This window comes from Zeus faber (assembly GCF_960531495.2).
Source record: "Zeus faber genome assembly, chromosome: 11".
Lineage (NCBI taxonomy): Eukaryota > Metazoa > Chordata > Actinopteri > Zeiformes > Zeidae > Zeus > Zeus faber.
This window is the reverse complement of record NC_137205.1, coordinates 5,756,470-5,783,414: the sequence shown is the minus strand read 5'-3', so window position 1 is coordinate 5,783,414 and position 26,945 is coordinate 5,756,470. Positions and strand designations below refer to the sequence as shown.

The following is a 26,945-nucleotide window of genomic DNA, read 5'->3' as shown; positions in this document are numbered from 1 at the left end:
CAGATGTTCTCCATCTTTTATTACTAGATATTACAATTAGCAACCTGCCAATTGTAACATATCATTGTGACATAAGAGCTACAATTATCAATACATTGTACATCAGTAATGATTTTATTAGGGGTTGTTTCTCCGCGGGGTTCGGTGTTTAAAAACGTTGCTGTACTTTATGGAGGCAGAACCCCACTACATCCATCTTCGTTAGTATGTCGCTAAAATTTGATAAAATCACATGCTACACTTCTCCATATTAAAGGATTATGGGATTTACAGTCACTGTGTCCTTTACCCCAGCCTTGCCTTAGATCAACAAGGTACGGCTTAAGTCAGTATAACTGGTGAACAGCCATTCATCATCAGCGAATATCACATTCAATAGACCCAAGCTACCTGTGGAGAAGCTAGCTGGCGATGCGGTGTTCATGGGTGGAGGCTCCTGTATACTTCATGCTAGATCAAATTGGTGGACCCGCCATGCCAATATGGCAGTTTGTGACTAAAAAGAATGCCGGTGAAGTGAATAGCCAATCGCCGTGTTTGAGGATACCTCTGTCAGAAATAGTTGAAACTCAATGGCCGCGTAGTAAATTATTTTCCTACATTTTTTCCTACTCTTTCCATTTTTCTCAAAACTGTGGACACCCGAAGAAAGCCTTCCATTATCGCCACCGTCACCAACCACCTTTGTTTTGGTTTCCTTTCCGTTACACGGCGTCGTTTCCCTTTCTCCCTCTCGTCCCCTCCCAGCTCGACCGAGCGCAAACCCATGGGCTCCTCCTTCTGGCGTGGAGCCGTTCGCACTGCGTACGCTGGCCTCTGGGCGCAACGCCTCCGATACCTGCAGTCGCACAGTTGTTCGTTTTCGATTTCGTGGGTGAAGTATACTGGAACCTTAACGCTGAACAGCAACTACATCTGACCTCTTAATCGATGTCTTTCCCACACTCGCGGCACCGTGGCCACTGTGAAAAAGGCTCCAAACAGACAGAATTCCACTTATCCAGACGCACCGCATCTGGCCCCAGCCGTGTCAGCTGTGCACCGGGCAATTAAGATATACATTAACATTATGGTTTCTCCCCAGACATCGTTTTTTTTTCTTCTTCTTTTTCCCTTCCCCAACTGTGAGTTTAATTGAGATGATAAATACCCGCAGTTCAACCAGAGGGTAAGTGGACCCTCTGAGCGCACAGCTGGCAAAGCGACTTGCTCACTTGTTCTTTCCTTCTTTCTTTCCTTCTTTCTTTCTTTCTTTCATTCTTTCTTTCTCTCTCCCTGGAATAGAGGGGGCTGATTAAACCGGCACTGGCAGTCATGACCTTACTGCCCATTCAGAACTGCTGTCATTTCTGAACTTGGCCGACTTCTTTCACATGAGGACAAACAGCGGATGAACAAACTTCAAAGCAAGAACATAAACTGCTCACATCAAAGCCAGGTTTGTGATGACAAATTCAGCTCTTTTTGGAGATTCGGCTCTTTACGCGCGACCCGCTGACAAAAATTTGTTCGATTTTCCCCACTCTTCGTCCGTTGGATTTAGTTAGTGCAACGAGCCAGAAGAGTTGATCCGGCTCAGAGTTGTGAAGAGAACTTTCACAAGCATCATTTCATTCTGTCAAAAGTATCTATTTAGGTGGAATGCAAAGTGTAAATCAGTCACGTTCAACGTGAATTATGCCAAATGCCTTCACATTTCTGACATTAATTTGACCCTCGCGATTAGAGGATTCGCTGCAGGGCTTGGGGCGCATTCCTGGCTCTCGACTAAGGGCTCTCGGCTCTTGTCATTCAAGAGCCAAGAATCGGGTGAACGTCTGTGTTCCTGGCTGTGAACAAACAACTCCATTGCGTGAGTGACCCCTGAGTAACTCAAAAGATTTGTTCGCTACAAATGAATCGTTCACAAGTCTTGCATCACTAGGCAAGGATTGAGTGTGCTCAGGGTATTGTAGGATTCCTCTGGTAAAGGCTCAAACCACTCGAAGGAGGGATCCTCCAGCGCCAACGCGGCTGGATGGCCCGGGCTCCATTTCAAGGATGAATATCACTGTAGAGAGTTCAGGGCGAATACGGCGGCGAAATTTCCATCCGTTTGAATGCAGTTGCGGATTCCGAGTAGTGAAGTGAAGACACACCATCGCCTAGAGTTATACATTGGGGAACTTTTGGGGGAATGTGAGGCGCTGAGTGATGGCTAAGGGCTCAGTTACACGCGTCGTTTGAATGCAACGTTTGTGATCGGATACACCAGATCCCATCACAGACCTGGCATCCTGACATGAGCGCCAGCTCTGTGGCTGGATCTGGGATGGGATCTCATGTTCCCGCGTAGTATTAAAATGACTCAGCTAAGCCTCTGTCAGGCTAATTAATGTTCCCCAGTCAGCTGATGCACTCCACTCTTTGCGTGGTTGTTACATCCGATTTCCAAAAGGTTGAGGCTGTGGAAGGATTTGACGAGAGAGGGTGGCATGGAGGGTGGGGCGTGGTTTGCTGACGTAGCCAAGTAATCTGCCCTGTCCACATTGTGGCCGGATGGCTCTCCACACTTTCTATGAAATCCGATCACAATGCGAGCCAGGCCACCTCGGGGTGTGGTCCGGCTGATCGGAGGTCAGATGATGCCAGATCCAATCTGGCACCGTCCAGACCTGACAGGAAACTATTGAGACGTCAGACATTTTCACATTGCTTGTGGAGCAGTCGGTGGTAGCGGCATGTATTTGTTATTTTTCAACCTTATTTATATTTTTAATTTTACCGTCAATTCCAGACTGTATTACACAGAGATGGACAGAGTTCTGACCGTGGTTGTTTTAGTAAGAGGACAGCCAGGGAGAATTCATGCTTGCAATAAATGTAGAGGCACTGAAAAAGGACATGACTCCACGATAGGATAACTTAGATATGCTCTGGGAATTGCTTTCCAAATCAAATGACAAGAATGAACAAAAATATGAGTTTGCTTCCGGTAACCCAACACAGTGGCTACAATAATTGAGAAACAGACATAGGTCATAGGTTAGACATGTTCATTTTAATTCAAAATATACCCACAGCTTGACCAAACGAGTGTGGAGTCTTGGAGCTAGTAATCAATTATAGTGAAGTGAAATTGAATGAAGCGGAACCATACTGGTGTAAAACCGGAAGTGATGGAATTTGTTTTTATTCAGTGTTGTAATAGGAGAATATACTGTACGCACTGGAGTTTTACAAGCGATTACTAATTTACAATTGTATTAAGTAACTTTGCAACTTTCATCTTACCTTTGAAGACTGTTTTGCACAATCAGCTCTGCCTTACTTGTTCAGTCTCAATTTATTTTCCCTGTCATTGACACACACCATCTTGCCTTCACTTGCTGTCTGTCTCTCTCTCTCTCTCTCTCTCTCTCACCCACACATCCATATCAGAGTCACTCTCACGCTGACACACACGCCCTCTCTCAGACACAGACACACACCAGCACACGCTCGAAGGTAACACGTGAGAGGGTTGACGCCGCACTGTCTGCAGCATGTCGAGGAGCATTGTTATTAACTGTGCTGTGAATAAAAAGAAGGCAGAGGAGATGGGGCACATCCCTTCTCTCTCTCTCTCTCTCTCCTTCTCTCTCTCTCTCTCTCTCTCTCTCTCTCTCTCTCTCTCTCTCTCTCTCTCTCTCTCTCTCTCTGCTGCTATGGGGCCGCAGGGCCCGGCCCAGGCTTACAGCTTTGTTCTGCGCTCCATAATGGCACGCCATAATTACAGCCTTAACAAGGGGGGGGGGGGGCTCATCGTCTCCCCTCTTCTCTTCTCCTCACCTAGTAACAGAAGGTAAACAAATGGCACACACCTTTCGCCGTCCCTCTTTGTCATAGTTCCACTGGTTTTCTGTTTTCTTATAAACAGTTTGAAAAATAAACAAAACATATAATAATAATAATAATAATAATAATAATAATAATAAATAAACAAATACAATTGAGTCGGAAAAATATTATCATAATATCATATCATATCATATTGTGTCGTATAATCAATAAAATAAAATAAAAGTAAATAAATAAATAGATAGACAAACAAATAAACAAATAAATAAATAAATAGATCAATAAAAAAATAAATGTCTTATCCGGGTCAGTTAATGTAAAACAACGACATGTTTCAGTTTCCTCTCGAACAACACTTATTCATATGTCAGTACTTTATCTAAATATGAAATGTAATTTTGAGATGCTGTGACAGAACTTTGGATATAGACAACTGCCCATTCAAATATATGGCGTTATCAAGATGGATCAGATGCAGTTACTTAAACTCGCGAGTAAAATCGGTAGTGGTCAAAGTCAAAATAATTTTATGCCTGACATGGAATGATTGGAACAATATTTGACTTCTGTTTCCATTTTCTCTTTGTCACATCTGTCACCATCAGTTCTAGGTTGTTTTGTGTCAGATTGCAAAATTGGCCTTTTGGGTCTTCCCTTCAAAGGTAAAAGGTTGCGTATGTTTTCTGTCTGGTAACTTACCACCACAATCATGCGGGTGACTGATTGACTAATCGTGTTGCGCAATATGCCTGGTTGGGTAGTCTATCAATATTACCATCTCCACCATTTAATGGTTTTGAGCCGGGGAATTCAACTTATTGGAGTTGTAGCAAAAAACGACTAGGTTCTCCTGAAATTCCTCACGATTTTCACTAATGAGCTCAATCAAGTTGAAATTTCTTGGTTGTGGAAACTGTTGGGGGCAAGAAAGAAAGAAAGCATGAAAGCAAGTAAGAAAGAAAGAAGATATACGTACCTTTCAGGATGGAAACCCATGCCAGTGGAATGGTTGACCTTTAGGAAAACGACGACTTGGCACCGCTCGACGCTAAATGATAGCGTTAGTGCACGGAGAGGGCGTGGTCGGTGGGGGCGTGGCTTGTGGGGCGTGGTCGGTGGATGGAGGAATGCTGGCTCCAGATGAAAGCACTTGGGGCTGGGAGGAATAAGAAACTATGGACGCATCTCTCTCGGTATAATAACCCAACGGCAGGAGATTAGAGGCAACTGCTCTGCTGTGAATCTGTCAAAGTCTCTCTCTCTCTCTCTCTCTCTCTCTCCCTCTCTCACCCCCCTCTCTCTATGTGGAAATAAACGATTTCCCAATACATCGATGACAAACACAAACAATCAAAAATACTTTTTTAATATTACAATTATGAAGAGTTTAACCATATGAAAAGCAACAGGCCTAATATTTACTGTAAATGTCAATATGGATTGTAATGGTAATTGTGATAATACATAATAATACAGAGGGACAATACATTTCTCTTTGCATTGACATACCACGTTTGATAATATTCAATCACCAATTTTGGTAGTGATTGGTGATCTCTTTTTTCTTAAGGATGTTTTCATTAGTTTGTCAAATTCACCACCCGGTTTAGAATGCACGGTCCATCAATATAACATTTAAAAAGTCGAATGTTTGTGTACCGGGGGACATTAAACTGCTGTAATAATAACTGCTAAATAAAATATAGACACGTATTTAATCAGTAACACCGGGCATTTTGGCCCGTGCTGGATATAAAAAAAATATAGCCTATATCTTATAAAATAGGCTCGAATTGTATGGCCCATTTTTAAACATATATTAGAAACACACACTATGACTAGACAATAAGACACATTTTTGTAATAGACATGTTCACTCACTGTTTAATTGTAACAATAACGATTTGTCACGTTCAATATTTCATAATATGTCATGAGACAATTTGCACAAGATACATTTTTTTATGTATGTCTGTTTCTTTAGAGTTTCGCAGAGTTTCTTCTGCGATTTAATGCATCTTATCAAATAATAGACCAATACGGTGTATTTGGAGTGAAATCGCGGGATGAAGGTCGTTGGTCCATATTAAGAGCGTCACACATAAGAATAAATCCAGTATTTGTAGTGTGTATGTGTGAGAAACGTAAAATTCCATTGTATCCCTAAACTGCTGTGTGTACAGTTCTTGGGACAAATATAGGGCATAGTCTGGGCCCCTCCAAGACATCAGTGCTTTGAATTGTTTCAAATTATTTGTTGTGTGTATCTTTCGGAGTTATGTGTCTCTGACCACTGATCCGAACGCTTTGTAGTGGACTTAATGTTGCCTGATCCCTTTTTAGTGGAGTTGATTTGGAACAACCTGATTGTATTTACACGGACCGAAGCGAAAGAAACCGAATCTGAATTCACGCGGTTAGAGCGCTACTCTACATCGGAGCCTCCGCGTATACATTCGTACTGGACGGGTGTGACGGTGTGACGGTGGGCCAGACTGGGAGAGTGGAGAGGGTGGGAGAGTCTTTTTCCAAAGAGAAGGAAAATGAAACGTTCGAGGGATTTAATTTCATGAGTGAGAAAACACCTCCGAGGTCTAAGGTCTGTGTGGATTTGGTCGTGGCAGAGCCAAGAGACGAACTCGTCGTTGTGATGAACTTGAATATTGTGTGTTTTTTTGCCTTCATGGAGACCCTGGAGTGAGTGACACGGTAAACCAGTGCACCCAGTGGGCGGCTCCCCCACTCAGTGCCAAGTTGCGTTTGCGCGAAGTTCCTTTAGGCACAGCGCGCCGTGGACTGGAGGAGAACAGGATCACTCCAGGATCACTCCTCTTTGTTTGCAGGCTCTCTTCCCTGCTGAAAAGTTTTATTATATATAATATATATGTATATATGTATATTTATACATATATATATATATATACATATATATCTATATATATAGATATATATATAAGAGTGGCTGTGGTCGTAAAACCAAACGGTTAGACAATATTGGGTGTTTTTCTTTTTTACGCGCGGACTCCCGGTTCGACTGAGCCAAACGTCTGGATACAATGCGTCGGTTCTGTCTCTAGAGGACCCCAGGGCACCATGGACCCCTGACCCAATGATGACGATGAGCTCCATGTCGGACAGCCTGGTCGCGGCCGACCCTTCCAAGTCGGCGTTCCTGGAGTTCGGCGGGCACGGCTATCCGGGCCACCCAGCGCACCAGCAGCAACCCTCTCCCGGTTTGGCGCATAGCCACTACCCGGTCCACGGTGTGCACGCAATGGGGCCGCAGCACCACGACACCCACCACTACCCCACCGGGGCCCCTTCGTACGGCCGCCCGCTGGGATACCCCTACCACAGCACCGTGAGCGCGCATCACCCCGGCACCTATCTACCTTACCAGCAAGGTAGTCACGGCGGCGCGCTTGGGCAAACCAGGCTGGAGAGCACGGGTAAGGGTGTGTGTTGTGTGAATGGGAGTAGCTGTTTGTGGAATATGATTATTTTTTTAAATATATCATCTCTAATTGTGGTCTTTCCTTTTATGCACTGACTCCTGAAGCCCCAGGCAGACTAAACAATGTAGATTTAAGTCTCTGAATGGATCCCCCTTGAGCTTCGATTTTCTGTTAGTTCTAACAATTTGATTATTGGATTATTCCTGGCCCGTCATTCATTCAGTCATTCGATTTTTTTTTGTACACACAAGACTCATCAATAACTGTGGATGTAAAAATAAAGCCCTCCCTCTTCTACAAATGACACTATATGTATTGAAACTATTTATGTATTTGGATTCTTTTTAATGCATTCATATTTGTTTATCATTGGGCAGCGACAGCATGCGCATATGACTTCACTTTTAAAAACCATGCAACCGTTGCAACCATTGCAACCATCACCCTACACCGATCCTGCGGTCTCCCGCAAGCGCACGGCCGGGTCCAAACATGCAATCTCAAAACCATATTTTTCCTGTCGTCTGCGCGCCCGCTTTACTGCTGTCGGTGTTCCATCGTTTTGCATTAGTTGTCTATGGAAGAAAAAATGTAAGAACATGCTCGTATCCTTGGTTAACTCAATAATCAATCAAGAATTGGATTAAATCTAATTGAATTGGTTCATTATTTAATCCATCAAGGATTAAACGAGCATATATATCCTTTTTTGTATTTTTTTCCCCCCCTTTCAATTATTGTGCAATTAAGAGACGAATTGGTTTTTCTTTCCACCCTCGCGCCCACAAAACCATTCGACAAGGCCTTTCTCGCTGCAACGTCGGTCGAGATACGGGGGTAGGGGTGGATACTTTTTCACACGCTGGTCACAGCAGTGCAGGGCCCACAGACACCCTGAAATAGATGAAAAAACATACTCATTCTCCATCCTACAGGGACACAGTTTTGATTATATTGATTTAATTACAATTATAATAGTTACATTATATGACGTTGTATTATTAATAGTACTAGCAGTAGTAGTAGCAGGAGTGGTAGCAGTAGTAGTAGTAGGAGTAGTAGTAGTAGTAGTAGGAGTAGTCGCCGTCGTAGTAATAGTATCTTTCATTAATTATAAATGATATTGTAGTGTCTTTCATTATCAATGTCCTGGTTCTTGGTTTTAATTCGCCCCGTCCTACTCCCTTTCCTGATATATAGGAAACATTATTATGCCGCTAAGGCCGTATCTCCATGTCAGATGTCGGCATGGAGCGGTTTGGTGGAGGGTCTGGTGGTCTAAACGTCTTGGGGGGTTCCTGGCCCGTCCACAGCTGTTCCCTCATGCCACGGAGGGCTATGAACTAATGTCATAACACAGATCTGGATGGATGGTCACATCGCAGTTGTTTCAGATATGAAGCTCCTGCTCAGCGGAGGGACAGGACAGTCCGGGGTCTGGACCGACCCCGTCTCACATACAAAAAAAAGAAGAACATTTTAAAAAGAAAATTCACATTAGATCACATTTGGGTGATTTTTACATGAGATAAGGAAGAATAAAAAATGTAAAAAATAAGAACATATACCAATAAAACGAATAAATAAACAATACATCATCAAAAACATTAAAACAATAGATTGATTTCTCATTTTTTTCGCTGAATTGTTTAGTCGTTATTTTTAAGCCAATTGTTCATTGTATATTGACATTTATTTAATTTCAAACTTGAAATCATTTTGCATAGGGACTTTTTTTTACATTTTCCATTGTTATTCCTTTATTGCGGTCGCCTATTTGTTCGACACGTGCAGATCAGAATCAGAATAAAGTGTCGAATCTAATGTTATGTAGTTTAATGACAACAAAAAAGGTCATGTGTGGATGTTCGGGTATCACGCTAGTGGGCCTATTTATCGTAGTGAAGGTTGGAAATGGATTGTATTGAATTGGATTGAATTGAATTTCATAAAACCCAGATCTCAATTTAACCTCCGTCGCCTCACCCCGTCTCCGCATGTCCTCCAAGAACACGACAAGTCCTCCTCGGCGGTGGTGGAGAACGGGGAGGTCCGGCTCAACGGGAAGGGGAAGAAGATCCGCAAGCCCCGGACCATCTACTCCAGCCTGCAGCTCCAGGCGCTCAACCAGCGCTTCCAGCAGACTCAGTACCTGGCCCTGCCCGAGAGGGCCGACCTGGCGGCCAAGCTGGGCCTGACGCAGACGCAGGTAGGGCTGGGGGTTCATAAGAATCTCTTAATTTTTTTTCCCATCTTTTTGTTTGTTTTGTTGCTTTCGTGTTGCTCCCCACCTGCCCCATGTGTTTATGGGAGCGTGGCTCTCCCGCCGCACTCTGATTGCTTTGTTTCATGTGGCGTGTAATGAAAGCTTGGCCACCGTTTTCTGGGAGCGCGAACACGTATTTCTATAATGTCATTTCTTTTCACGCAGCATTTGCCATGTAAATGTTATTTAAGAAAGAGGGGGGGAAAAAAAAAAGAGAAAGTCGTCAGGTCAAGTTGTGTGTGATGCGCAGCATCTCCCGTGTGTGGGTCCCGCGAAAGGAAAGCTGTTTTAACATTGAATCCATAGCACTTCTGAAAAGCTACTAGTATTTGTATTTTAGTTACTAGTCGCTATTACAACAGTGACTAGTAACTATTGTAGTGTTACTCGTCAACTATATATTAGGTACTAATACTTAGTCATTAGATACTAGTAACTATTTAAATTGTTACTAATAACTATTGCAATGTTACTTGTAACAATTTGGACAATTTTGTCATTGAATCATACGAGGCTCTGTGTTTCAGATATATAGTATTTGCCTCGGAGTAGTATCTATCCGTATTGTACCTAGTATCTATTTTTTTTATTTTACTAAGTCACTATTAATAATCAGTGACTAGTGCCCTTTCTTGCTGTTACTACAATGTATCCGTCAAGGGAAATTACTAGAAAAAAAAACAGCTTAGGATGCACTAGTTAGCAGTGAATAAATACTAGTATTACAATTTTTAGAGACTCGTCAAATTGAAATAGGTACTAGTAACAATGGGAATAGATACTCGTCAGTTGCAAATATTTTATATCTCAAACACGGAGCCCCATGGGATTCAATGACAAAACTGTCCAAATTGTTACAAGTACCATTTCAATGGTTACTTGTAAAAATTGGAATAGTTACTAGCATCTAATGAATAAGTACTGTTGTTAAAGTATGGATAACATGTTATAAGCTATGAACGTGTGTTGTGTTCCACTTGATGGCAGAAATGATTCAACTGCACCAGAATAGTGAGAGATTGATTTACAGGAAATGTCTAGATAGTGACAAAGGAAACAATTATTTACTGGGTTGTCCATTCCATTTGTTAATTTGGAACAAATCAAAGCACCAACAGAGCCTATATCTGTGTGTGTGTGTGTGTGTGCGTGTGTGTGTGTGTGTGTGTGTGTGTGTTTGTGTGTGTGTGTGTGTTTGTGTGTGTTTGTGTGTTTTCCCTGCCACCAAGAAAGGATCCCTAACAATATGTAGTTTACAATATGTGTGTGTGTGTCAGAGATTTAAAAAAAAGACCTCATTGTGAAACGGGCTAAATTCCCCACCAGTGAAAGATTGCACAGCAGATGTTTCAATTCTCTGGTTCTTTTTTTCATGACGAACACTCATAAAAATAATGTGTTGGAGAGTCGTGTTGCTCCAATTAAAGGGGCTCTTGTGATTTCATGCCACGTGCTTCATGGTGATATTTACAATGTCACTCCGGTGTCCCCTCTACTTCCTTTCATACCATTCCATGTCACTAATAAGAGCCAGTTATAGTGTGAACTGGAGGTGTCCATTGCCAAGGACATATTGCAGCCACAAAGAGATAATATATCCAGTGTCGCTGAGATATTATATTTCAAACGGTCAATCATCACCATGCACTCTACGCCATAGAATTGACTCCACCATACATTGACTATTTAAAGACTTTCCTACCTAATCACTCACACTTTTCTTAATGTGTGTGTGTGAGCGTGTGAGTGTGTGTGTGTGTGTGTGTGTGTGTGTGTGTGTGTGTGTGTGTGTGTGTGTGTGTGTGTGTGTGTGTGTGTGTGTGTGTGCGAGCCTAAATCCCCCGTTGTACACACAACCACAGCTATGTTTGCAGAGGGAATTAGAGATCATTGAGACGTCCCCTTTGTTAGTAAAACGGAAGGTGGATGAATAGTTATTGGTGAGGTGTGTGTGGAGGATCCTATTTTGACTAAAGCTTTATTAGGATGAATCCACATGAATAGAGAAACCTAAAGCCAAAAAACCTATCGATTGGAAGCCCGTGTTTGTCGTTAAAGGTCGCTAGACCGAACGTTAAACGGGCGTCTCTTAACGTCTCGGATTAGAACATTAGTTATTCCCATTGCGATATACTCCCTTTAACTGGCTGTGCCTTGTTGAGGCATTTTATCCGTATTTTTTTCTGGTGTTAGCGTAAGTGCCTACGGTTGATTTCATGTGAGCACCCGACCGACGCGCCTCGTGGTTTGGAAAGCGCGGTCCACTCGAGTCCCAGTCAGCTGTGGTCGGGCTTCAAGGGGCCGCTCTGGCCTGCGTGTGTGCAAGGACTCATACATACTTAGGCTATTCCCTTATGAGTTACATGGGTGACAGCAAGCACAGACACCCCCCCCCCCCTACCCCCCACCCACACACACACACACACACACACACACACACACACACACTTACAAACACGCCCACACACGCACACGCACACACGCACACGCAGAAACACAATTCAATTCAGTTCATTAGCATTATTGGCATGACAAGACATGTACTGTACAGGATACAACACTATTTCACGTCACATATAATACATCAAATAAAATAGAGACAATAATGAAATATATAAATAAATTAATAAATAATAATAACACGAATGGTGGCAAGAACAACAACAATGATAATCTGAAGGAAAATACCTGATGAAAAAGACAATATTCAAGATTGGAAAATGAATCGAACTAATTGATTAATCAACCAACTCATAAACAAATAATAAATAAATAAATAAATAAATAAATATACACACACACTAAGTACACTACACACACACTACACTGACTAAGTATTAGTACCTAATATATATTTGACGAGTAACACTACAATAGTTACTAGTCACTGTTGTAATAGCGCACACACACTCCTGAAGTCCCCAAAGGTCCCTCAGCCATCTCTTTACTCCCATAATATCTGCCTCATCAAGGCCCCATCTCGGCTGATCCTCTGTCAGACCCCGCTGCTGGAAATATGAAACCAATAATTACAGAAAGAAAGTCTCTTTACCCGGGCCGCATTAACTTAATGTGCTGTTGACGGACTCCTGGGCTCATAAACCGAGCTTGACATGTTCACTTTGGTTTCCATTTTTGAGCTAACCCTGTGGTGCACCACTTGAGGTAATTATCACGCCCAACCACCCACCTACACACCCACCCACCCCATTCTTGTCGTGTTGCCATTGAGCTGTTATTTCATCGGCATTGTCATTTTAAAGTGGATTATGATGACCCGTGTTTTGTTGAAATTTGTTGATTTGTTTGATAGATAGATAGATAGATAGATAGATAGATAGATAGATAGATAGATAGATAGATAGATAGATAGATAGATAGATAGATAGATAGATAGATAGATAGATAGATAGATAGATAGATAGATAGATAGATAGATAGATAGATAGATAGATAGATAGATAGATAGATAGATAGATAGATAGATAGATAGATAGATAGATAGATAGATAGATAGATAGATAGATAGATAGATAGATAGATAAGTAGATGGATAGATAGTAGATAGGCAGGCAGGCAGACAGACAGACAGACATACTGATAGTTAGATAGAGGGACAGACAGACAGACAGAGAGACAGACAGACAGACAGACAGACAGACAGACAGACAGATAGACAGATAGATAGATAGATAGATAGATAGATAGATAGATAGATAGATAGATAGATAGATAGATAGATAGATAGATAGATAGATAGATAGATAGATAGATAGATAGATAGATAGATAGATAGATAGATAGATAGATAGATAGATAGATAAGTAGATGGATAGATAGTAGATAGGCAGGCAGGCAGACAGACAGACAGACATACTGATAGTTAGATAGAGGGACAGACAGACAGACAGAGAGACAGACAGACAGACAGACAGACAGACAGACAGATAGACAGATAGATAGATAGATAGATAGATAGATAGATAGATAGATAGATAGATAGATAGATAGAGATAGATAGATAGATAGATAGATAGATAGATAGATAGATAGATAGATAGATAGATAGATAGATAGATAGATAGATAGATAGATAGATAGATAGATAGATAGATAGATAGATAGATAGATAGATAGATAGATAGATAGATAGATAGATAGATAGATAGATCATAATATAATCACTTTTAACTAACTAATAATTGCTAAATAACAAATTATACTTTTGGCAATTGTGCATCGCCTCCTTCTGCCAATTGAGCATTGCCTTTGATTGAGATTATGGAGCATTTTCCCACATATTCCACCATGCATTATTTATAGCAGTTTAAAATTGTCCTTTTTGTGGATTTGATTTTATTTTATTCCAACTGACGTTAAACTGGTTCATTTGGGTGAAAGACTTGAAATAAAAATAGTTAATTTTGCACATCATCGCCTTCTGCCAATACACGGAGCACGCCTTTAATTGACATAATGGAGCATTTTCCCCACATATTGATCAATTATAGCTCAAATTAGACTTTTTGTGGAGATTCTTTTAAGGGTGGGTGTAACAATACGTCCAAACCACATCAACAATCTTAAAAAAATGTTATTATTGCGATTGTTCTTTTATTACTTTATACTGTTACTCCAAGGTCAAATCTGCCCAGCAACTAGTCCTCGGGGTATAATTTATTTTACAGCACCGTAAAAAGAAATATGTCTAAATCCAACGGATTATTCGCTGACTGTGTATAATTATTTGTGATTCATAAGGTTCTACAAAACCAGACTTGGTTCCCGACGGGCATATACATGTCATTTGACGCTCAATTTGCAGGATAGAAACGCCAGGCCAACAATCTGTAACCTCAGATAAAAATGGGCACAATCATAGTGGATTGCATCTTTATTGAAACTATACATTTATTAATAAATATATATATATATCTATATATATCTATATATATATATATATAGATGATATATATAGATATGATATTAAGATATGATAAATATTGTTTGTAAATATTTACAAACAATATTTATCATATCTAAATAATTGCCAACTATTCTATTGTATTCTATTCAATTGCATACGCAAACTGAATTACTGAATTGGCCCTTTTTTGATTGTTCACCACATTTTTCCCACAGACAGTTTAATTTTTTTTAAATATTTAATTGTTAATATTTAGATATGATAAATGTTCTTTGTAAATATTGAAAATAAACAAAAATATATATTTGTAATTTCGAAATATAATCACCTAAATATTGAAATCGACTATTCAACTAATCAACCATCTATTATTTGCACTCAAATTGCTGTCGTAATTTACTGAACTGACCCTTTTTTATTGAATTTAAAAAAACCATCTTGTTTTTCATAGTTTGATGATACACAACTGGTGTGAAAGTGAAAGTGAAGGTGAAAGTGAAAGTGGAGTTGTTCTGACATTTCTTATTCAAGGAACATGAATCAGAGTTTTGAAATGACCCCTGTATGCCCTGTTCTCCAGGTGAAGATATGGTTCCAGAACAAGCGCTCCAAATACAAGAAGATCATTAAGAACGGGCCCTGCGGACCAGAGGGAGAGCATCTCCACCAGCCGGCCTCGGCCTCGCCGTGCTCCCCGGGGATGTGGGACATTTCTCTGGCCGGGAAGGGACCGGTGCACCCCGGGGGCTATATGAACAATTTTGGACACTGGTACCCGGGCCCCCACCAGGACTCGGGGCCAAGGACTCAGATGATGTAGCCAGGGGACTCCTGCGGGACGACAGAAACAAAGGATTCAGGACTATTTTTTTACCCCGCCCCCCCCATCCCCACCCACACACACACACACACACACACACACACACACACACACACACACACACACTCCTCTGGATTTAAATGTAGAATTATTTTTCGTCTAAAGCGTATCCAAATGTTTTTTTTTATTTGTATTTTTTCCTGGTCGAAGAGCTATAATGAGACATTTCCTTCAATGCCCGGAGTTTACAACGTGTTGTTATAGGTCAGCCCTCTGTTTACTAGAATTTACTCAAGATCCTGAAAAAGAAATTAAAACATTTGCTCGGGGTCACAATGTTGTAGCTTTTTTTTTAATTTTAATTTTTTTTTATAATAGGGCGCCACTGATAAGTATCACATGGCTTATTAGATAGGCCCACGAAAATACAATGAGTGCCTAATAAACAAAAACACTATATGAATACATGAATAAACCAACAGGTAGATAAGAAAATAAACCAAATAGACAAAGACATACACATAAACGAAAAAAATAAACAAACAATTAAATTCAATTAAATGCACATATGAATAAGCTATTAAAACAGTTAAATACATAAATTAATAACACAATTTAAAAAATAAAACATAGATAAACAAAGAAAAGGAACAAACAAAATATAAATAAGCGAGCACCTAAGTAAGTAAGTAAATATATTTTAAATTAAAGAGAAATATATCAATACATCATGAATATATATATATTTAACGAATAAAAAAATAAAAATAAAAATAAAATACCAGCTAGCTAAATAAGCCAATGCTTCCTTGACCGGACTTTTATTTATGTCGAAATCAGTTGAAACAAAAAAAATGGAGAAGGAGAATTTAGTCACAAGGCCCCGCGACCTCTTCACCCTCCGAACAGTTGGAAGAACTGAAGGAGTCTCGTCAATGGTTTCACATAACGACCACCAAGCCAGTTATACAGGTCATTTGGAGCACAGCGTCTTGAATAAAGCTTTCACTCCGACGGTGCAATCATCTGTCATTTTCAGTCTCTTTGTCATTTCATATTCAAGGAACCGTTGTACTGGTTGTAAAGTAGAGCTGAGCTAAGGGAATCCAACAATACACTGTTTTATAAAACGATCATGCACAACTAGAGGCAGAATGGCAATTGTACAATTCACAGGGAAAACAACCGTCAAACGTCAAAAAGACTGTGAATATATGTATGAATGAAACAATGATCGTATATATCTATATTTCTGTTTCATAACGAGATAATAGAGAGTTTATCTATAGTTGTAAAGCCCCTGTCAGCGTGTTTTTTTTAGCGAGCCCTGCAGTGCATCTCTTATAGGGAGATTATTATCGTTATTGTAAGGAGAAGGAGAATCTAAAAAGGCATTAAAAGTAGCAAGGGGAAAAAATAAATACATGAATAAAGTAAAAAAAGGCCAGGAAAATATGGATGTTTGTAAAAAAACTGAAATAATAATAATAATTAAAAAACAAAAATAATAATAATAATAATAATAATAATAATAATAAAAACACGAACAAAAAGATTACTCCTGATATTTTCTTGAAATTCGTCTCTCCATTGTTTGCAGACACTTAAATCCTTAAAATAACGGAACATTGATTCAGAATTTAAAAAAAAACAGTATTATAAAAGATGAGGGTAATATCTGACGCACATTGTGAAGAGCTCTGTCTGTAGTAATATGTTTTTTGTACTTTCACCCTGCTGATAGAAACACACGTATGTGATGCCATCTTGTGGACAAATTGAATTGAAGTTTCATTTTGCAGTTCAGTAAATACTTACAGATGCACATAACTCTACCGTGTCAGTTGATATTTGGGTATGAAGTAAAGAGCACATTTGCATAACATTAAACATGCGGTTGCTCCCATGCAAAAGTTTCTTCAATCTCAATTTAACCAAACCTCAAAGGATCACATTAAATGAAAGGATCATTGTCTGCATATTTACTGAAACGTAACTTTTCAAGTTGCTTTTCAACAGAAACATTGTGATGTGATTGTGGGGTGTTCTGAGAACGAGCTCTCCTTATTCGTTCAAGTTTGTGTAAAAAGATCTGAATGGGGGGTGACAGCGAATTAGCAATATTTTAGGGTAAAAGGGGGTAACGCTCAAAACAATAGTGTAAAAAAAAAAATCAAGTAGCAGTAATAGAAGGGGATTAAACAACCTGACGCCATAAAGTGATGAATTTTAGCAAATAAATATCATAATTTTACACTTTAAAATCAATGTCATTAAGCTACTAATGACATATCTAATTCAGTATACAGTGAATGAATAGTTCAGAGTATTCTAAAGTCAATACCGGAAAATTTTAAAACAAGCTGGTGTGTAGTGACTGAAAATTGGACAAGAATTCACTCCCAAAATATGTTTACTGTGCAGTGCTGCGCTCCTTACTCAAATGATGTCATTTGCTACACATAACTCTTTTCAAAAGTAATGTTAATACTTTACTTATTACTCCCTGCCAACAGTAGTTTGTTACACTTACTCACTTACACTACAAATTACACTTCTCCGTTACACCCCACAAAATTCGTAATCGCTTACTTTCTCCTCAAAATTCAGACTTTGCATGTGTGCCTCTGTCAGGGTAATTCACGGCCCCTCCCCTAAACTGTGTCTCAAATCAGCAGCAGAACTGCTTTACGGCAGTCTTTGCTACGTCACGGTGCGGTGCTTTACGTTATCTGCACATGGGCGGTGCTTCGGGAAATGACTATCGTCTGTTACAGCGCCAAACGACATAAGGTGAGTGAGGGTTGACAGTTGAGCCGAACCTCAGCAGCTTTTTGTTTGCCAAACGGCTTTTAGTACTTGTAGAAGACATGGGTAGCGTCAATACTACTTAGCTTGCCTTTTAGTACAAGGCAAAAATGACATCCGTTTTTTTTTTTTACAGTAAAAGCGAGTAGCACCTTTTACTACCTTTTTAGGCAACTTCTGTTTTTTTGCGATTCCGACCATCCGATCCCTATCCGAGGTATGTCATGTATTGGGGTACATTTTACAGATACGAATCCGATTACGACCATCATGTGATTGGCCCACCCCAAGTATTAAAAGGGGACCTATTGTGTTTCTATTTACACAAGTTCATATAGGTCTCTGAGGTCTTTTTTTGCTGAAAATACCACTCAGGTTATGCATTCTACCCATTCCAACATACCTTTATACCATCCTGCTCCAAGACGGCTGTTTTTGTAGGGTGGAGCCGCCCAGCTGAGGCATCGAATTCTGTGAGCCAATGGCGTTTCCCTTGAATTTACTCTGTAACTTTCACTGATTTCACCTTATCAGTCCACCAAAACGCAAAAAACGGAACAAATTTGAGGAGAGAAATAAGCAATCCAGTTGCTAAATCTTTACTAAGATTCAATCTACTTTACAAGGCCAAATTTAAAAGTTTGTTCCGACATACGTTGCCGTGCTCCAAGGGAGAACAACTGTGCCACACCAAGGACTCTCAGACATGGAGATTTTTTTTAGAAACAAATAGCAGAATTATTTTTGAATTATTTTTAAATACTTACATTTCCATCGTCTACAGTTTCTTCACTGACAGTTGGTATTAATCCCATTCTTTTCAAAGATTTGTTTGTTGAGTTTCTCAGATGGTGGGCAGTTCTAATTAGAATGAAACCCTCAGTGACGTCGATCAGGGCAGCAAAGCTGAACGGCTTGTTTCAGGAGACGTCTTCTGTATTAGAACGCTCACAAAAAATTGATTTTGTTGTATTTTTCCACAGTTTGTGTATTAGTAGGCTCATCAGAGAACAAAATGTATGTGTACAAGTACTGAAAACGTGAGTTTTCCATGATAGGTCCCCTTTAATTTCTTATTTATGTGAACAAAATTGACTGGCCAATTTAAGGAGCTGCGGTCTCTGTAGGATAGATCCATCATGTTCCCAGAATAGCATCTTTAGAAAAGTATAATTTCAAAAAATAACTCACTACTTACAAGTTATTTTGGGGTGGGGATGGGAGGTGTAACTGTTAATTTCTTACTTAAATTAAATTTTATTAGTGATTCGTTACACTACTTGTTACTGGAGAAAGTAATTATATTACTGTAACGCGTTACTGCCCAACACTTTTACTGTGGCATTAAACAAAAAAGTTTTACATCTCTGGAAGAGGATTAGGGCCACATGGGAAACAATATTGCTATCGGAAAAAATATATTGAGAGAGATTAATATTAATATATGAGATTAATCTCAGCATTCTGACTTTATTCTCAGAAATATTTTTTTCCCTTGACCCTTATTTTCAGTATATTCAAAAATATATAAAAAATAATATATAAAATATTTTGAAAAGATAATTTTTGATTATAAACTGATATTTTTCCTACTGGAAGCTACAGAAAGTAGTCACCACTGTGGAAGCCGCCCACACTTGAGTTCATTTTACAAAATTCAAGATTCAATATTCAAGAGGTTTATTTGTCACATACATATACATACGTTCATACATATATGCAGTGAAATGTCTTTGCAACGCACCCGGAGATTATGCACAATAGTTACTAAACCAAATATAATAGCGAACCTAATTCCTACCTAGTTTACTAACTGAAACTAACTTATTCCTAAAACGTAATGCAGTTAGTGAAGAGAATAATATAAATAAAATAAAATTAAAATAAAAGACTCAAAAAGATAATACAGAGTGGGGGTACAAAATAGAAGTGAAGGGAATATAGTTATGTATATAGGATGGGCTATTTGTATATACAGAAATAGGGAGTAAAGTGAAGAAATAAAAAACATTAAAAATAAAATAAATGCAAAATAAGGAACAGCAGTAGTTCAGTTACAGTAACTAACTCAGGGTTCTGTGTTTGATTTCACAATTTGCAATGAATTAATGTGGAAGTGGGAAATGGCATAGGAGCATACTATTCAGTATGACAGATTAGTATGCAAACGTTTTTTACTATGTCGGAAACCATAGTAGGCGATAGTCGGACGATGTACGACATCAGGTGAACTATTGCAGAACTGAGGGCAACCTTTTTGCGTTGAAAGGAAGTGGCCACCCCCTGCCATGAGATTATGCAGCACTAAAATGTTACTGCGAAAACAGTCATTTAGACTAAGACAAGATGTTTATCCATATCAGTAGTACTTGTGTTGTTATAAACTTCATTGATGACCTCTTTTACAGTCTGTGTTCTGGCCCACGCTGAAGTTCTTCTAAAGCTGGGGGCCGCCTACGACACTCCCAAGGTATTCTTTCTCTGCCTAAAATACATAGAATGCATTCGGTTGGTGACTTGAATAATTCAAATAAACCCGGATATGATTCTTTTTTCCGACAAAGCTATTATGATATCAAGAAACAAGCAGGTTCTGTCCTTCCCCCAGAATAAGGGCCTCGGCAGGTCGAGGCCCTTCGGCTCTGAGGACGGGGCAGCCTTTCTGACTTGGGCCTAATGTTGAGTTGTTCACCTGTGCGTTGGGGAAAATCCTCGTTTCCTCACTTTCTCTGAGGTTCAGTTTTTGCCGCCTGTTTGACGGAGACAACTAGAACACACTGGGAGCAGATTAACTGTCCGAATCCAAGGTCTCTTTTGGATCTGGAGTGTCCTGTATTCATTCTAACCCTGTGAACTCTGGAAAATGGGGAGAAGGTGTTTGTTGCCCGTCCCCAAGCTCCTTGCCAGGGCTTTGCAACTGCTGCCATATGATAGAGCACTGGCACCAAACCTGTCAGTAGTGCCATACAGGCTGAGAGAGTGGTGACTATAAGGAGAAAACCCCATTGGAGACACACCACAGCTGTGGCTAAAGAGCCCCACAGAGGGCGGTGAAGTACACATTGAAGCTCTTTACCCACAGCCTAAAATTGGCAATTGCTTCGCTGTTGATTTCTTCTGGTTCTTCTGATTTCTTCTTTCGGTATTTCGTTGTTCCGGTCAGATGACTTAATGTGCGAAAGTCACATGTGACATTTCACATTTAACTATGTGCTACACATAGGCTTTACATGTCATGTACAATTTGTATTTCACACATGGTGTATCAGAAAAAGCTTGGGACAGAATCTGTTTAAATACTATTACTATACTACACTACTACTATACAAATGCTGTTTAAATAATTTGCTTATAGTAGCCAAGTCTAGTAGTCAGCTTACAGTGTTCATTTTGGGTCTTTGGGTTACAACATTACAACATTACAACATATGGAAAAACATTTTAAAACTACAGTAATTCAACTTTTTATTTCACTTTACTCCCTTGATAATTTGCATTGTGGTAACCCCCTGCGCAGTGGCAGTGCTACGCTGGGGCTTGCCGGTGCTATAGCCCTGTCAGGATTTTGCATAGCACCAGCGCTATACAAATTACAAGCAGGTGAAGAGCAGAAGTATAAATCCATAATGGAGGGGAGCGAGCTCCACTGCGTGTCCCTGTTTCCTGTTTCTCCAAACAAAACAAATAAAAGCAGTGTGTTTTTATTTTAGATTTATTTATCATCCTTAGTTCCCTAAATGAACAAAACAAAAAAGCCCTGTGTGTCCCGTGTCAGGCCCCACAGAGCCATTGATACCATTAGATGAGAAATAAAGAAAAAGAAAAAAAACATTTGGTTATAATAATAATCTGCTTATAGTGATCAGTTTGACAGACATGATCGCTAGAGGAGAGGTTTCCACTGTGTATATATATAATTCATTTTTATTGGCTCATGCATTAAAAAAATAACAATAACCATGGGACTTACAAGCAGGATGTGCTAGTCGTGCAGACCCATAAAGGAGAGGTTAAAACCACTTACTTTACCCAGCGAGACAAAGAGGGGAGACACTGAGAGGGAAAGACAAACTGACAGGAAAGAGATGGAGGAGAGGAAGGGAGGAGAGAGGAGAGCGAGAAAGAGAGAGAGAGATGGGTAGAGTGAGAGAAAGAGATGGAGCAAGGGAGAAGGAAAACACATTAATGAAAACAAGTCCTGAACAGCAGGGGGCGGGGCTTTATATTTCCCTGTTAAACCAGGCCTCCCCTGCCCCACACACACACACACACACACACACACACACACACACACACACACACACACACGCACACACACACACACACACACACACACACACACAGAGCTATGAGTGCAAATGAGATATTGCAGAAACGTGTCTGTTTCCATGTATTTACATCCATTAAAGTGTGTGTGTGCGTGTGTGTGGGAAAGTGTACATTCTTTGGCCATTTTGCAGTGGGTGTGTGTAGCTGCAGCCTAAGGCGGGGAAGGGAAGTAACGTCAACCCCCGATCTGTCATGACACCATTACAAACTTTTCTTCCGCCAGCGAGCACCACCTCCACCACCGCCACCCTCGCCCCGCTTCCTCCTCCTCCCTCCAGAATGGGAATTGATATCATCTCGTCTCCCCTTACCCAACCCCTCCAGGTCTCCCAACGAAGCCAGGTAGAGCCCCAAAGAGCTGCCGTAGCCTGAACAGCGTGTATAAGACATATACACTGATCAACCACAACATTAAAACCACCACTAATTACCACTAATATTGTGTAGCTCCGCCTCATGCCGCCAAACCAGCTCTGACCTGTTGAGGCATGGACTCCACAAGACTTCTGAAGGTGTCCTGTGGTGTCTGGCACATGGATCGGGCTTGTTGTTCCAGCACATCCCACAGATGCTCGATCAGATCGGATCCTAACCCCGGCCATCCACATGATGTAGAAGAAAACCTGACTCATCAGACCAGGCCACCTCCTTCCATTGCTCCAGGGTCCAGTTCTGACGCTCACATGCCCATTGTAGGGGCTTGCAGCGGTGGCCAGGGGTCAACATGGGCACTCTGACCTGATCTTGGTAAGATAGACAGAAAGTGAGAGTAATTTTCAGTGTACTCAAGTAAATGTTTCCAGATGCGTGTGTTTGTACCTGTGTAGACTGATGCAACGTGCTGAAACAGGTGGTATTGATTTGATTAAAGGTAAATTCTGTGTCAAAACCATAGGCCTATGTATGGCAAGTGACTAATTTCCCCACGGGGATCAATTAAGTGGTTCAAAACTCTAAATACAGGCAAATGGTACTTCTCTTGACATGTGTTTGGGTGTGTAGTGTAGGTTATTTAATTGATTGGGGAAAATGTGACATCAAATTGTTTTTGCTAACCTGAACAGACCTGCCAACCTGCCGTGGCGTTTGAGTTACCGCAGCGAAATGACTCCCTCAGTTATTCACACCGTAGCCGTCTCGTAACCAGGATAATCACATTGTATGTGAGCTACTACGGCTAACTATATACAGTATACAAATTCATATCATTAGGTTATATCCCTTGAAATGCATCATCTCGTAAAGTTACCCAACATGTTTACTAACTAGAGGTGCACCGATTGCAATTTTCTTGGCCGATTCCGATTTTTTTTTTAATATGGCTATTCCGATTTTGGCATAATAAAACATTGACTATTAATTGAATAATACATTGTCGTACGATCATTTTGAGTTTATATCCGTGATCGGAGAAATCAAATTTTCTCATAATTTGCTCTCATTGGGTATATCTGCTGTACGTCAATGACTAATACATCATGTGATCTGATCACGCTCTCGTGATAGGACAGCTACACAGTTTCCATTATCCAGTAATTACCGTTTTTTGACCGGGAAAATCTGTTGAAGTCCAACATATTTAAATCTCTCCGGTCATAATGCCCGGTGAAAATAATTCCCTCTTAGCACAGTCTTAATTTGTGCTGGGCGATAAAACGATAACGATAATCATCACAATATTTATTTCCTCTTGGTCTAAATAAAATAGACTCGGCAAGTTGCAACAGAAAGCCAATAAGTTTGGAACCATCTACAACTGACCTTTCACCTCTAACCAATCACGTTAGTCGACAGAGAAATTTTATTATTTATTTAGACCTACTTGCCATATTTATTTTCTTTTTTGATTGAATCAAAATTGTATTTGAGTAAAATGTTAATTAAAGCAGCTGCACTTGTTGCTTATTGATGACGAACAGAGATTATTTGATTTAAAATCGTAATACAGTATGCGTAATATTTATTTTTTTATTTTTTTAAACGCAGTTAACTGACGGGACAAATTTTATTTTGAATATTCAATAAAATAATATATTATAAATCGACATGCCTTCATGATTTCATTCATTCTATAGCCTGCCTATAAGGCTATACCACTGAATCCAATGGAACGACTTGTTTTACTGAGTGACTCGTCCACAACCGAGTTCTGGACAGAAAAAAGAGTCAAACCTTTCATGATGATCAGAGCTTGTGTACCAGGGACAACCAGAGCAGACGCTCCGCTGCACTGACCGTGGTAAATATGCGGTCTGCACAATTTTGGAACATTGTCAGGTGGTAGGATATTTGTGAGCCGATACCTTCTTTCTTTCGCTCTCTTTTTTGAGCGGCAACTACGTTACATTACGTTCGTTCGTCGAGCGCAGTATCGGGCGTGTACATTTGACCGGTATAGAATCAGAAAATATATCTGATCAGCCGGTCACCAGCCATGGCCAATCAAGCTGAAAACCGGCCGATCGATCGGTGCATCTCTTTTTCCAACTCCTTATAAGTTTAAATTACGGTCACATTTGTGATTATTACTCCCCTACTTCCCATATTACCTCAGCAATGCAGTGTCTGTGGATAATAAAGCACTGCGCTGGTCAGTGGACTGCCTGTCAGTGGATGTTGAGTGAGTGAGAAGGAGGGGATACAGAACCACAGGACGTAGCATCCGATCCAATCCGAGGGATGCAATTTAAATAACCAATAAATGTATGCTTTTGTATTGATTGATTTATTGTTTTCCGTAATTAAATTAAAATTATAAATACATATATATTGCGCAGGTTTTAGCTAGCATTTGGTACCTGCATATTTGGATCAAGAGTTGCGTGGTTGGTACACAAAATGTGTGCAAGTTGGCAGGTCTGCCTTCATAGCGATGGAAATGGTACAATATGAGTTACTTTTTTTATGACGGTAGCGGTGAACACTCTTAACGCGAAGCCTTCTTAGCCGTCACGGTAGCTCTGCGCTGGGTCTCTGGACCCCTGGCCCTTTTCTTGACCTCTGGAGGCCCTGTGGGAGCTTGTTGGGCAGGGTTACAGGCTCTGTGTGGAGAAAAAACAGCCTAATACCCAGTAGCTCAAAAGGTAGAGCAGGTCGTCTAGTGATTGGAATGTGATCTCGTTTAGTGATTTACATTATATATTGTATAATAAACAACAATCCCCTTAGACTGAAGCTCAATAACATCCACTACACAAAATCATAATCATGCAACATAGGACTAATTGCATGTACTTTGACCAACAGAAGTTAATATGCCTACATATTCTAGTCTCTGACTCATCTGCACCCATACTGATTTATATTTGTTGCTCTATCCCCCAATCCATTGACACCACATCATTAATGAAATTATATGAATGTTAATAAATAGAAAGAATTGTCTCCATCATAATTTCCCAAATTTTTTGTATATTTCTTCCCGTATTTTGCCCACTGACTGGGTTTCCTGACGGGGAGGCGGGCGCCGGCCTCTCATGCGTGTTTGTGTTTGTGGGCTTGTCCCATGTCCATGTGCGTACGTGCCGATCTCGAGTACGTTTAGTAGGAATAGTGTTTAAATAAATAATTTCATTTAAAATATGCATTTTTATTTATAGATATTATTCATGTAATTTGCATGCAAAATAGGTCTACCCAACTAGTGGACGAAAAAATTCAAGCAATGGCAACACTTCAAAAGTAGCCCAATTCCACGGGAAAACCGCAGACCTGGCAACACTGATGTCGGGTGAGAAACAGAGGATGGATGAGGAGGAGAACCTCTCCTTCAGAGGGAGCCACCGGAGAAACCTATTACACAGTGTTGCAAGGTCCGCAGCTTTCCCGTGGAATTGGGCTACTTTTGAAATGTTACCGCAGTTTGAATTTGTTGGGTAGACCTATTTTGCATGCAAATTACTTGAATAATATCTATAAATAAAAAGAATAAAGATGGGGCTGGGGATGATGAACAGGAACAGAACGATGCGTAATGGGGACATGTATTTCGTGAGTGTCTCCCTAAAACCCAAGGTCTAAAGTTAAAAGCCGTTTTAATGTAGTTCTAAATCGGTTCTGAACAGGCATACATTTAAAAAGAAATCACACCCACTTTTATTTTGTCGATTCCCTAGATGAACGTGCGCTTTACTCAATTCTCAATAGTTGCTCCGTCCTGGGTGATCTTTGTACAATGACGTTATTTCCATTTTTCACGGACATGAATAACAGCTGCACACAGTTAGCAGTGGTGAAAACTGTTATTGTTTTGTTCTTTTTGTTTTAAACCTGTGGCCGTCTCCTTAACAGGTTCCTGCAAGTCCCAGTTTGCCCTCTGTCTCTTTCTCGTCACATTCTTCCGTGAGGTACAACACGGGGAGGCGAAAACCTAAAGACATTTACCAACAACAAACATTGGAAGTGTACCAGGGCACCAGTGTCTCAAAGGTGATAGATAAACAGACAGACAGACAATAATGGAAAATATTAAATGGCAATATGCAATAAACTAAAATTAACTAGAAGAAAATTGGAAATATA

At 40.2% G+C, this 26,945-nt stretch overlaps 1 protein-coding gene across 1 annotated transcript; it reads left to right on the top strand.

The window, feature by feature from the left end:
- Positions 1-6,928: 6,928 nt before the first annotated feature.
- LOC307236778 (homeobox protein Dlx4a-like) lies at positions 6,929-15,287 on the top strand (the record flags this gene model as incomplete). Its single annotated transcript, XM_080009300.1, has 3 exons — positions 6,929-7,268; positions 9,284-9,483; positions 15,048-15,287. 3 exons carry the CDS (start codon positions 6,929-6,931, stop codon positions 15,285-15,287), a joined length of 780 nt encoding a protein of 259 aa, XP_079865426.1.
- Between the last annotated feature and the right edge of the window lie 11,658 nt (positions 15,288-26,945).